The sequence below is a fragment of the Lucilia sericata genome, unplaced genomic scaffold, assembly GCF_015586225.1.
Source record: "Lucilia sericata isolate MDLA Ls3-8-SP2 unplaced genomic scaffold, ASM1558622v1 Contig001256F_arrow, whole genome shotgun sequence".
In the NCBI taxonomy this organism is placed as follows: Eukaryota; Metazoa; Arthropoda; class Insecta; order Diptera; family Calliphoridae; genus Lucilia; species Lucilia sericata.
The window spans coordinates 126863-139954 of NW_023995210.1; the positions used below are offsets into that span (position 1 = coordinate 126863).

At 31.0% G+C, this 13092-nt stretch overlaps 3 protein-coding genes across 3 annotated transcripts; 2 read left to right on the forward strand and 1 right to left on the reverse strand.

Moving 5' to 3' along the window:
* Nucleotides 1–1605: 1605 nt before the first annotated feature.
* LOC119610629 lies at nt 1606–2400 on the forward strand (the record flags this gene model as incomplete). Its single annotated transcript, XM_037965925.1, has 2 exons — nt 1606–2075; nt 2131–2400. Coding segments are annotated over exons 1-2 (492 nt in total), but the record flags the coding sequence as incomplete, so codon positions are not given.
* A 16-nt stretch (nt 2401–2416) lies between these two features.
* LOC119610632 lies at nt 2417–3353 on the forward strand. Its single transcript, XM_037965927.1, has 2 exons — nt 2417–2556; nt 2621–3353. Exons 1-2 carry the CDS (start codon nt 2511–2513, stop codon nt 3097–3099), a joined length of 525 nt encoding a protein of 174 aa, XP_037821855.1. The 5' UTR covers nt 2417–2510; the 3' UTR covers nt 3100–3353.
* A 2195-nt stretch (nt 3354–5548) lies between these two features.
* LOC119610631 lies at nt 5549–5997 on the reverse strand. The gene is made up of 2 exons (XM_037965926.1): nt 5826–5997; nt 5549–5763 (listed from the first exon to the last, which is right to left on the reverse strand). Exons 1-2 carry the CDS (start codon nt 5941–5943, stop codon nt 5549–5551), a joined length of 333 nt encoding a protein of 110 aa, XP_037821854.1. The 5' UTR covers nt 5944–5997.
* Nucleotides 5998–13092: the final 7095 nt, after the last annotated feature.

Genomic DNA, 13092 nt, shown 5'->3' on the forward strand with positions numbered 1-13092 from the left:
ATCTATCTATCTATCTATCTATCTATCTATCTATCTATCTATCTATCTAGCTATCTATCTATCTATCTATCTATCTATCTATCTATCTATCTATCTATCTATCTATCTATCTATCTATCTATCTATCTATCTATCTATCTATCTATCTATCTATCTATCTATCTATCTATCTATCTATCTATCTATCTATCTATCTATCTATCTATCTATCTATCTATCTTATCTATCTATCTATCTATCTATCTATCTATCTATCTATCTATCTATCTATCTATCTATCTATCTATCTATCTATCTATCTATCTATCTATCTATCTATCTATCTATCTATCTATCTATCTATCTATCTATCTATCTATCTATCTATCTATCTATCTATCTATCTATCTATCTATCTATCTATCTATCTATCTATCTATCTATCTATCTATCTATCTATCTATCTATCTATCTATCTATCTATCTATCTATCTATCTATCTATCTATCTATCTATCTATCTATCTATCTATCTATCTATCTATCTATCTATCTATCTATCTATCTATCTATCTATCTATCTATCTATCTATCTATCTATCTATCTATCTATCTATCTATCTATCTATCTATCTATCTATCTATCTATCTATCTATCTATCTATCTATCTATCTATCTATCTATCGATCTATCTATCTATCTATCTATCTATTATATTACATTTACAGATCTTGGAGCCACTTCGGTATCAATATTAATATTTAAGACAAATATGGACGGACTAGAAGTAGGGGACATGGTACCCTCCGATATAAATTATATACAATAATTCGTGTATCGGGGAAATAATTTGAGCTACAATACTCAATTATTGTACAAACAACTTTGAAAAATTACCGTACTAACAATGAAAGGAAATAGGTTAATTATCAAGAGCGGAAATAGGTTAATTATCAAGAGCGGACATGGCATCGCACATAATTATAAGCTGAAATCAATTGGGTTCATTGTTGGGCCAAAAATATTATGTGTACCAAATTTATCTTCAAAATTGTGATTTGTATTAAGTTCTAAAAGATGAAAGAAGGACCGACGGACGAAAGGATTTAAATGGCTCTAAGCCGATTGGTTTATTTTATGGTAGGTATAGGTCCAATATTTTAGGGTGTTACAAACATCTGCGTAAGTGCATAATACCCTCCTAGTGTTGTAGGGTATATAAATCTATTAAAAGGATTAATCGTTATAAAATCCTTTCCAAGCTATGAATGACATAGTTGATTTAGAAATGGTGTAAAAAGTAAACATCTGACTTTTAGTCATTTATACAAAGTAATAGAAACTAAATTAGTCTAAGTTACTAAGTAAGAAAAAATCAAATGATATTAAGAAATGCAAAGTAATGACAACAAAATATCAGGAAATGTTGGCGCAATATCAGAGATTGTCATCATCGTCATGATCAACAACGCCATCTTGATCATCAAGGTAAATTGATAAGGTGCACTAACAGCAACAACAAAACCTTCCACCACTAGCCACCAACCATCCATCCATCCACCAAGCACATGTGAGTGAGATGATGGTATTTTTAAGGTATTTTTGTGTGTAAAGGTACGTTCACACCTATGAAATATTTGCATAAAATATTTTTTCACTTGTTTGTTGTAAAACATATGAAATAAAAACAGAGTTGGTTTTATGTTCACATTGTGACAAAATATTTGCCGTTTTTTGTTTCATGAAACAGCTGTCAAATAGCTAAAAATATAAACAGAAAAAACTTGTTTGCCGCCCGTTCAGATTGAACAAAATATTTGTGTGAAATAATTGTTTAGTGAAATAGTAAACAAACAGAAATTTATTTGTTTGAAATGAATAATGAAGATACTTTTCTTCTTTTATGCTGTGGTGTTGTATCAGTAATTCTTTTGGAAGGGAAAAAAGAAAAACAAGAAAGAGTATGGGTTCGTGAGTGGGTGCGAAGGCGAAAAGAGGAAGGGTGTTGCGCAAAGTTGTTGAAAGAGCTTCGCTTGGAAACTCCAACACTGTATCACAACTTTTTAAGAATGAAGGCAAAAGATTTTGATTATTTGGCAAGTTTCTATGTTGTAATATAAATTCCTAATTACCTTTTAATAGCTTCCTTAGTTAAATCTAGTTAAGCCTCTAATAACGAAGCAGACTACAAGATTCCGGGAACCCATTTCTGCCACCGAACGTTTAGCGGTTACTCTTCGTTACTTGGCAACAGGTGAGAGTTTTAGATCTCTCCAGTTTGTATTTCGGATACCGTTTAATACAATCTCGGTTATAGTTCCAGGAGTTTGTAATGCAATTTACAATGTACTTCAGCCGGAATATTTAAAGGTACCATTAACTGACGGTTATTTGGAATACACTAATTTCTTTAATTATCAAAATATAGACAACCATCAACCATCGAAGAATGGAAAGCTATATCTGAGGAGTTTTTGCATAAGTGGAATTTTCCCAATTGCATAGGAGCTTTAGACGGAAAGCACGTGGTTATGAAAGCACCAGCACATTCAGGAAGTATTTATTACAATTATAAAGGTAAAATGAATTCCTAAACAATAAAATATGACTTATTTAAATTCCTATCCGCTATTTTGTAAAGGCACACATAGCATAGTCCTAATGGGGATTTCGGATGCATCTTATAAATTCCTGTATATTGATGTTGGATCAAATGGTCGGATATCAGATGGTGGCGTTTTTCGCAAAAGTTCCTTCAATGAAGCTATGACCAATAATAAACTTAATTTGCCACCTTCTGAACCACTTCCATCTAGAAATATTCCGGTACCATATGTGCTTGTTGCTGATGATGCATTCGCTATCTCACCACACTTGTTAAAACCCTATAGCTTGCGAACATTAACGGCAACACAAAGAATTTATAATTATAGATTGTCAAGAGCGAGAAGGGTTATAGAAAATGCTTTCGGAATTCTATCTGCTCGTTTTAGAATATTACGAAGCGCAATAATGCTTGAACCCACGAAAGTACGCACAATAACTTGTGCTTGCTGTGCTCTGCACAATTTTTTGATGACCCAAAAAAAAAACCGTATATTTCAATCCGAAATTGGTTGACCACTATTCCGAGGATGGCACTCTAATCCCTGGTGAATGGCGGAATGACATCGACCAAAATTTACCAAACCTCCGACCACACCGCTCATATGTTAATCAAGAAACCTCAGTAATTCGAGAAGAATTCTCCCAATATTTTATTGAAGAGGGAGAAGTTCCGTTTCAATATAAACATATATAAAAATTCTACAGAAAGACTGTTGGTTTTTTATATAGCTAATTCAGTTATTAATATTACCACGATAATAAAGAAAATTTATAAAAAAAAAATATGATTTTCTTAATTTAAATTTCTAAATCGGTTATAAATTTCTACTTGTAAATAGTTTACAGAAAAAATCAAATAAATAATAATATTAAAACTATGATTCAGTCCAGTCTAGCCTATAACCAAGTCTAAAGTCTAGACTATAGACTACATTATAAACTAGTATATTCTATAGTCCAGCCTACAGACTATTCTAGCTTATAGTCTAGGCTATAGTCCAGTCTATAGTCTACAATATAGTCTAGTCTATAGTTTAGTTTATAAACTAGACTAGACAATAGTCTCGACTATATCAATACAAATCTATAGACTTGTCAATAATCTAGTCTATAGACTAGTCAATTGCCTAGATTATAGACTATAGTCAATAGTCTAGACTATAGACTAGACAATAGTCTAGACTATAGACTAGTCAATAGTGTAGACTGTAGGCTAGTCAATAGTGTAGACTGTAGGCTAATCAATAGTCTAGACTATAGACTAGACTAGTCAATTGCCTAGATTATAGACTACTAGCTATACCCAGTGTGCTTTGCTACCCTAAAAGCAATATATGTAAATAAAAAATCTTCTTAATAATTTTGAAGATTCTAACTGTAATGTTTTCCAGAGATACATTTGTTCCGAACGTAAATTAAGATTTTGATGTAATCGATGACAAATTAAAAAAAAATCTAATATTTTCCCAGATATACGAAATTTTTTATTTAATTCATATAGGAGGTGCCAAGACCCCATTGAAAGTCCGCCCGTTATTCTCTAAATGTTCACATTAATGTCAAAGATCTTCATGTAGAATTTGAAGATTCTAGCTCTAATAGTTTCTCAGATATACGAATTTTTCTATTTAATTCACATGGGAACTCACAGCCCCCAGATGAAAGTCCGCCCTTTTTTTCTCCAAAATGTTCATATGTATAATAAAGTTCTTCTTGCAATATTTGAAGAATCTTGTTCTATTAGTTTCCCAGATAAGCGAAATTTTGTATTTAATTCATATGTGAGGTGCCAAGCCCCCATTGAAAGTCCGCCCGTTATTCTCTGAATGTTCACATGAATGTAAAAGTTCTTCAATTAAAATTTGAAGATTCTAGCTCTAATAGTTTCTCAGATATAATAATTTTCCTATTTAATTTATATGGGGCCTCCAAGCCCCCCATGACGAAAGTCCGCTCTTTTTTCTCCAAAATGTTCAGATGAATACTTAAGTTCTTAGTGCAAAATTTGAAGAATTTAGTTCTATTAGTTTCCCAGATAAACCAATTTTTGTATTTTATTAATATGGGAGGTGCTGATCCCCTCATGGGTAGTCCGCCAATTTATTTCCCAAAATGTTTACATGGATGTTAAAGTTACTCGTGCAAATTTTTAATATTCTAACTATAATAGTTTCCAAGATAAACGAATTTTTGTATTAAATTTATATGGGAGGTGCCACGCCCCCTAATGCTAATCCGCCCACTTTTTGTCTTAAATAATTATATTGATACTAAAGTTGCTCCGACAAAATTTGAAGACTCTAACTATTATATTATCTCAGATATACTAATTTAATATTTTCTTAATATGGGCGTGGCACGTCGCCCACATGAAATTTCAACATAAAAAGTAGCCTATAGTTCCTTCCAGACATACAGGAAGAAACTGTGAAAATTTCAGGAAAATCGGTCCAGCCGTTTAGCAGTCTATAAAGCACAAACAAACAAACAAACTTACATACATACAAACACACTTTCATTTTTATATATATAGATAGTCAATAGTCTAGACTATAGACTAGTCCTATAGTGTAGACTATAGACTAGTCAATAGTCTAGTCAATAGTGTAGACTGTAGTCTAGTCAATAGTGTAGACTGTAGGCTAGTCAATAGTCTAGACTATAGACTAGTCAATGGTCTAGACTATAGACTATATATATATATATATATAAATCAATAGGACATACTAGAATGGATTATATTAAAGAATCATAAACAATTTTTAAGTTTATAATATAATAACAACAATGTTTGTTTCATATAAATACAATAACAAAAATATGTAAATTTAATAACAAAAATAAACGAAATATAAACATTAACTATAATACATTATTTAATTTTACTATTACTATTTTTTTCCTCATCCAGGCATTGAATAAAGAAAAGAGTAACCTTTTTCTCACAGTCGCAGCTTCTGTGCTATTTAAAGTTTTTAAACTCGCTTAGAATGTAATTAGCGAAAGACGTATTTGGGTCTGATGCATTTTCTTTACGCTCTTTCATTACATTAACCGCATCACGCATTGTTTCTGCAATTTGTGTTGCTGCCGATTGTTGATTTGAGGGTTGTGTGCGACGGGTAATTGTTGGGGTAGATAATGGTGGTGTTGACGTAGTGGGGGTGTCGCTATCAACTGGATATAAGTTACAAGTTTTTTGTTATTGAGGTACATATTTTTTTAAAATATACACTTACTATTATTATCGGTACCATGGGCAATATTTAAATTGGAAATTGTTGGTTGTGTTTGGTGATCCTCGGCTCGGCCTACGAAAGCCATAGCATTAAAATATTTCCATTTAGGCATTTCCATTGTGCCCTGTCCTGACTTTGTTTTAGAACGGGCGGCATACCCCCTATATTGAATTCGCAATTTGTCCATTTGGTGGTTACATCCACTACCGAATATGCGGGTTCAAAGTTATCGGCAATATTTAGCCAGCCAATGTCGCGAATGGCTTTATTGTGGTATCCATCCATTGAGGCGTTCCACAAACAGGGCTCAGCCTCTACCAATGAAATTAATTTAAAAATATAATTTTCTTCCCAATCTTTAAAAGATTTGGTTTTGTACGGGCTTTTTTTGGCTACTGGTTCTTTAACATCCATGTCTGCAAAATTTTGCATATTCTATGATTTTTAATTCAACATAAAGTAAATTTTAATGCCTTTGAAATTTATTTAAGTATGTATTTCTTTTTTGTTTTTATTTAATTTAATTTAACTGTGCACAATTTTTTTAATAAAAGTCAGCACAGCTGCTTGTTTACTTTATTTTAATGTGGTCAATGCTATTTAAATATTAAATCGCTAAAAACTGCAAGTGCTTTTACAATATTATATTATTGGTTGTATATATTTAAGGAATTCATCAAGCGTTCTAATTCAGCTGATTTTAAGAGATTTTTTCAATACCTGGTAGTCTTTTTTCTTCTGACTACAGAGATGAAAAAAAAAAATCTGCACCCTCTTAGGGGCCGGGAGTTATGGACCTCCAAAGTTTTGATATATAATTGGATAATTCTTGATTACTAATTAACCGATATGGTCGATATGGGTATCATTGGAAAGGTCTTTGAAAGAACTTTCCATTGATGTATAAAATGATATATATCATTAACCCATTGAGAGCCAGAGTCAAATTTTATGTTTTTTCTTTTGAATTTTTTTACAGATGTGCCGTTATCCTCATAAATTTATCGACATAACGGTACCTCATCTCACATGAAATTTGTAGACAACGTTTGGGGCTTTCCTATGATATATGTTGAAAGCTATAACCCATGAAATGCAAGAGTTATGTTAGTTTGAAAATTAATATTTTTAGAAAATTTAAATTTAAATCATATTTAAGCAAACATCAACATTACCAATATGTTCGATATGGGTATCATTGGAAATGCCTTTGAAATAGCTTTCCATTGATGTATAATATGTATCATTAACCCATTGAGAGCCAGGGTCAAATTTTTTTTTTTTTAATTTTGACTTTTTTAACAAAAAAAATATATAGATATAAAAATACCTCATCTCACATGAAATTTTGTAGACAATATTTTGACATTTCCTATGATATACATATGTTTGAGAGCTATAATCCATGAAATGCAAAAGTTTGCAAGTTAAACATTTTTGTCGTATGTAAGTGAAATATTTAGTTTATTTATTATTTATTATTTCTATAAAATTAGTTAGAAATGTATGTCTTTTATTAGTATTAGGTTATTTTAAAAATTAAAAAAAAATCGCTCAATTTTTTTAAAATAATTTTTCACTTTTTGGTGATATTGCTAGGATTTGTTATGACGCTTGATTTTTTAAAATAATGTTTCTCTTTTGGTAAAATTGGTGAATTTTCTAAAATATGGCTCGATTTTTTTAAAATAATTTTTCATTTTTTAAAAATAGTTAAAGTTTTTAAAGTTTCCCCTAGCTAAAAGTGTAAAATATACATGTGCTAAAAATGTAGAGTATGTATAAATATGAAAATTTAATGTGAGATGAGGTACGCTTATATCCATATATATTTGAGATAACGTTACTTTTGTAAAAAAGTCAAAAGAAAAAACATAAAATTTGAACTTGGCTCTCAATGGGTTAATGATATATGCCATACTATACATCAATTGAAAGGTATTTCAGAGACCTTTCCACTGACAGCCATATCGACCATATCGTTTAATCAGTAATCGAGATATATCCGATTATATATCAAAAACTTTGGAGGCCCGTACTCCCGGACCCTAATAGAGCGAAGAGTTTTTTGCCTTTGTTATGTTACTATTATGTGGTATGTTTTAAAATCATCTGAATTAGAACGCTAGATTTATACCAAATATATATATAAATATATATATATACATATATATATATATACTTTTTTAAAACATTAAAAAATAAATTTTTCAAATCCAATAATTATTATAGGAAAAATTTTCAGTTTTTATTTATTTACTAGACAACACTCATTTTTTAGCCCAAAATAACTCATAACAGCTGTTATTTAATGCTGTTTGTTCTTACATTTCACTTGCAAGACCAAACAATTATTTGCTGAAAATCGATGAAAATATTTTATGCATGGTGTTCACATTATGTTCACATTAATAACATATTTGATCACCGCCAAACAATTTTGTTTGTTACAAATCAGCTGTTTTTGTGTTAATAATCAAAATATTTGTTGTTCACATTAGTGCAAAGAAATATTTGTTAAAAATCGTCAAATATTTCATAAATGTGAACTTACCTTAAGTGTTTTTTTTTATAAAATTTTATTAAATTGTTTTTTTTTTTTTTTTTATTTAATGAAATTTCAGCTTATTTGTTCTATGATATGCATTGCGTCTTTAAGCGATAACGCAGAAATTTTTTTGTAGATTGCGTTTAATGGTGGGATATTCGGGTTTTTTGTCGTTGGTTGGTTGGTAGGTGCTGTTTATGCGTTTAAAAAAAAAATTGTTAAAAAAAATTAAAAAAAACTAATTCTCGACATTCTAAATGCCAACGCAAATAAAGAACAAACGACAAATTTTTTATGTGTGTGTGTATTTTTTTCTTCATCGATTTTAGATTTTTTTTTTTGTTTTTTGAAAATTTCAGTGTGTTTTCGGGTTGACATGACAGCATGTTGGAGGTAATGTTTTGCCACTGACAACAGACCCTACCGAAAATAAATTAACAAAAAAAAAAATATCTTTCTATATGATTTTATCATGAACAAAAAAATACTTGTCGTCTACCTCTGGCCACCACTTTATTTGTATATCTCCCTCCACTTTAACATGAAATATTGAAAAAAACACAAACAGACAGACGGACGGATACACAAAATCATCATTGAAAAATTTTTAAGAATTTTTTTCAACATAAATTATAATATTCATAATTTGTTTTATTTTCCTAAAGATTTCCCATTTCGTTAAAAAAAAAATTTTTAAGCAACTTGTTCAGGTTATTTGTTTTTCAACAAATTGTAATTTTTTGTTTCAAAATTTACCAGAAATTTATAAAAAAAATATATATTAATGACATTTTCTTTTGTTGTTGTGTTATTTTTCAATATCGAACTAAATATTTGACTTTTCAACAATTTATGAGATTTTGTAGAATATGTTCTTTATTTTCGAAAATTAGTTTTAAATTTCTTTAATATGTTTTTATGTTTAATATTTTTGTATCTTGTCTAAATTACATGCAATTTGCTAGTAAATGTAATTTTACATTAAATTTAAAATGATTTAAATAAATGGAACAGTTTTCTAAAAAAAATAAAGAATAATAAAAACCAAAATTCAACTGTAAAACTTATTTACATTTAATATTTATGATGTTTTTAAACAACATTTTAAATATTCCTTCCCTCCTAGGATCTATTTTTTAACCCACAAGCGATCAACAAAATAAAACAATTTTATTAAATTTTGTTTAAATTGCGTTTTAATAAAACAAACACAATTTTATTATGAACATCATTAGTCATTGATAAAAAATATATATGAATTTAATCTCTTATTAGAACTTGTTTCCTTCATAGTTTGTACTTTATGTTAAAAGTTAATTTCAATTTTTTTTTTCACAAACTCTATTGGGTCAATCAGTCTATTAAACGTAAAAAAATGTATGTTAAGTATCTCGATTTGCTCACTTCAGATTAGATTAGAATAGCACACAATTTTATAGCTGGACACATAAATAGTTTTTTATTCAGTAGTGAAGGTAATAAACAATTAATAATTTTTTTGTGAGAATATCTAAACCGACAAAGTAGTCAAAAAACTTAAAAATGTATAGGGAGCGTTTTTAAAAGATTCAATAAAAAAGTAATAAAACTAATAAAAAATTATTTGGATAAAACAAGTAAACAAAAATTACTAGCGTAGAAGGGCCGAGAAGGGCCTGAACACGGCCTTAAACAGGGCTGAATATTAACCCGGCGATGACTGAAATCTGCGTTTTCACCAGAAATAATAAATTCCTGAGTACATTGAACGCTACCTCCAGCGCAAGGATATATATAGATATAATCCGTGACCACAAATTTAATAGAGGATAGGATCAACAAGATGCACATTATGATTCTCAGTTCTAGTTCAGTTCTATTTCAGTTCTAGTTCAGCTCTAGTTTAGTTCTAGTTCATTTCTAGTTCAGTTCTAGTTCAGTTCTAGTTCAGTTCTAGTTCAGTTCTAGTTCAGTTCTAGTTCAGTTCTAGTTCAGTTCTAGTTCAGTTCTAGTTCAGTTCTAGTTCAGTTCTAGTTCAGTTCTAGTTCAGTTCTAGTTCAGTTCTAGTTCAGTTCTAGTTCAGTTCTAGTTCAGTTCTAGTTCAGTTCTAGTTCAGTTCTAGTTCAGTTCTAGTTCAGTTCTAGTTCAGTTCTAGTTCAGTTCTAGTTCAGTTCTAGTTCAGTTCTAGTTCAGTTCTAGTTCAGTTCTAGTTCAGTTCTAGTTCAGTTCTAGTTCAGTTCTAGTTCAGTTCTAGTTCAGTTCTAGTTCAGTTCTAGTTCAGTTCTAGTTCAGTTCTAGTTCAGTTCTAGTTCAGTTCTAGTTCAGTTCTAGTTCAGTTCTAGTTCAGTTCTAGTTCAGTTCTAGTTCAGTTCTAGTTCAGTTCTAGTTCAGTTCTAGTTCAGTTCTAGTTCAGTTCTAGTTCAGTTCTAGTTCAGTTCTAGTTCAGTTCTAGTTCAGTTCTAGTTCAGTTCTAGTTTCTAGTTTAGTTCAAGTTAAGTTCGAGTTCAGTTCTAGTTCAGTACTAGTTCAGTTCTAGTTCAGTTCTAGTTCAGTTCTAGTTCTGTTCTAGTTCTGTTCTAGTTCAGTTCTAGTTCAGTTCTAGTTCAGTTCTAGTTTAGTTCTAGTTCAGTTCTAGTTCAGTTCTAGTTCAGTTCTAGTTCAGTTCTAGTTCAGTTCTAGTTCAGTTCTAGTTCAGTTCTAGTTCAGTTCTAGTTCAGTTCTAGTTCAGTTCTAGTTCAGTTCTAGTTCAGTTCTAGTTCAGTTCTAGTTCAGTTCTAGTTCAGTTCTAGTTCAGTTCTAGTTCAGTTCTAGTTCAGTTCTAGTTCAGTTCTAGTTCAGTTCTAGTTCAGTTCTAGTTCAGTTCTAGTTCAGTTCTAGTTCAGTTCTAGTTCAGTTCTAGTTCAGTTCTAGTTCAGTTCTAGTTCAGTTCTAGTTCAGTTTTAGTTCAGTTCTAGTTCAGTTCTAGTTCAGTTCAGTTCTAGTTCAGTTCTAGTTCAGTTCTAGTTCAGTTCTAGTTCAGTTCTAGTTCAGTTCTAGTTCAGTTCTAGTTCAGTTCTAGTTCAGTTCTAGTTCAGTTCTAGTTCAGTTCTAGTTCAGTTCTAGTTCAGTTCTAGTTCAGTTCTAGTTCAGTTCTAGTTCAGTTCTAGTTCAGTTCTAGTTCAGTTCTAGTTCAGTTCTAGTTCAGTTCTAGTTCAGTTCTAGTTCAGTTCTAGTTCAGTTCTAGTTCAGTTCTAGTTCAGTTCTAGTTCAGTTCTAGTTCAGTTCTAGTTCAGTTCTAGTTCAGTTCTAGTTCAGTTCTAGTTCAGTTCTAGTTCAGTTCTAGTTCAGTTCTAGTTCAGTTCTAGTTCAGTTCTAGTTCAGTTCTAGTTCAGTTCTAGTTCAGTTCTAGTTCAGTTCTAGTTCAGTTCTAGTTCAGTTCTAGTTCAGTTCTAGTTCAGTTCTAGTTCAGTTCTAGTTCAGTTCTAGTTCAGTTCTAGTTCAGTTCTAGTTCAATTCTAGTTCAGTTCAGTTCTAGTTCAATTCTAGTTCAGTTCTAGTTCAGTTCTAGTTCTAGTTCAGTTCTAGTTCAGTTCTAGTTCAGTTCTAGTTCAGTTCTAGTTCAGTTCTAGTTCAGTTCTAGTTCAGTTCTAGTTCAGTTCTAGTTCAGTTCTAGTTCAGTTCTAGTTCAGTTCTAGTTCAGTTCTAGTTCAGTTCTAGTTCAGTTCTAGTTCAGTTCTAGTTCAGTTCTAGTTCAGTTCTAGTTCAGTTCTAGTTCAGTTCAGTTCTAGTTCAGTTCTAGTTGAGTTTAGTTCAGTTCTAGTTCAGTTCTAGTTCAGTTCTTGTTCAATTCTAGTTCAGTTCTAGTTTAATTCTAGTTTAGTTCTAGTTTAGTTCTAGTTCAGTTCAATTCTAGTTCAGTTCAATTCTAGTTCTAGTTCAGTTCTAGTTCAGTTCTAGTTCAGTTCTAGTTCAGTTCTAGTTCAGTTCTAGTTCAGTTCTAGTTCAGTTCTAGTTCAGTTCTAGTTCAGTTCTAGTTCAGTTCTAGTTCAGTTCTAGTTCAGTTCAGTTCTAGTTCAGTTCTAGTTGAGTTCTAGTTCAGTTCTAGTTCAGTTCTAGTTCAGTTCTTGTTCAATTCTAGTTCAGTTCTAGTTTAATTCTAGTTTAGTTCTAGTTTAGTTCTAGTTCAGTTCAATTCTAGTTCAGTTCAATTCTAGTTCTAGTTCAGTTCTAGTTCAGTTCTAGTTCAGTTCTAGTTCAGTTCTAGTTCAGTTCTAGTTCAGTTCTAGTTCAGTTCTAGTTCAGTTCTAGTTCAGTTCTAGTTCAGTTCTAGTTCAGTTCTAGTTCAGTTCTAGTTCAGTTCTAGTTCAGTTCTAGTTCAGTTCTAGTTCAGTTCTAGTTCTGTTCTAGTTCTGTTCTAGTTCAGTTCTAGTTCAGTTCTAGTTCAGTTCTAGTTTAGTTCTAGTTCAGTTCTAGTTCAGTTCTAGTTCAGTTCTAGTTCAGTTCTAGTTCAGTTCTAGTTCAGTTCTAGTTCAGTTCTAGTTCAGTTCTAGTTCAGTTCTAGTTCAGTTCTAGTTCAGTTCTAGTTCAGTTCTAGTTCAGTTCTAGTTCAGTTCTAGTTCAGTTCTAGTTCAGTTCTAGTTCAGTTCTAGTTCAGTTCTAGTTCAGTTCTAGTTCAGTTCTAGTTCAGTTCTAGTTCAGTTCTAGTTCAGTTCTAGTTCAGTTCTAGTTCAGTTCTAGTTCAGTTCTAGTTCAGTTCTAGTT

Bases quoted from the DNA above. Each gene is read 5' to 3' on its own strand.
- LOC119610632 (XM_037965927.1), top strand. From the start codon at position 2,511: ATGAAAGCACCAGCACATTCAGGAAGTATTTATTACAATTATAAAG. The intron at 2,557-2,620 runs GTAAAATGAATT...TATTTTGTAAAG, and splicing joins TATTTATTACAATTATAAAG to GCACACATAGCATAGTCCTA.
- LOC119610631 (XM_037965926.1), bottom strand. From the start codon at position 5,943: ATGGAAATGCCTAAATGGAAATATTTTAATGCTATGGCTTTCGTAGGC. The intron at 5,764-5,825 runs GTAAGTGTATAT...ACTTATATCCAG, and splicing joins CCATGGTACCGATAATAATA to TTGATAGCGACACCCCCACT.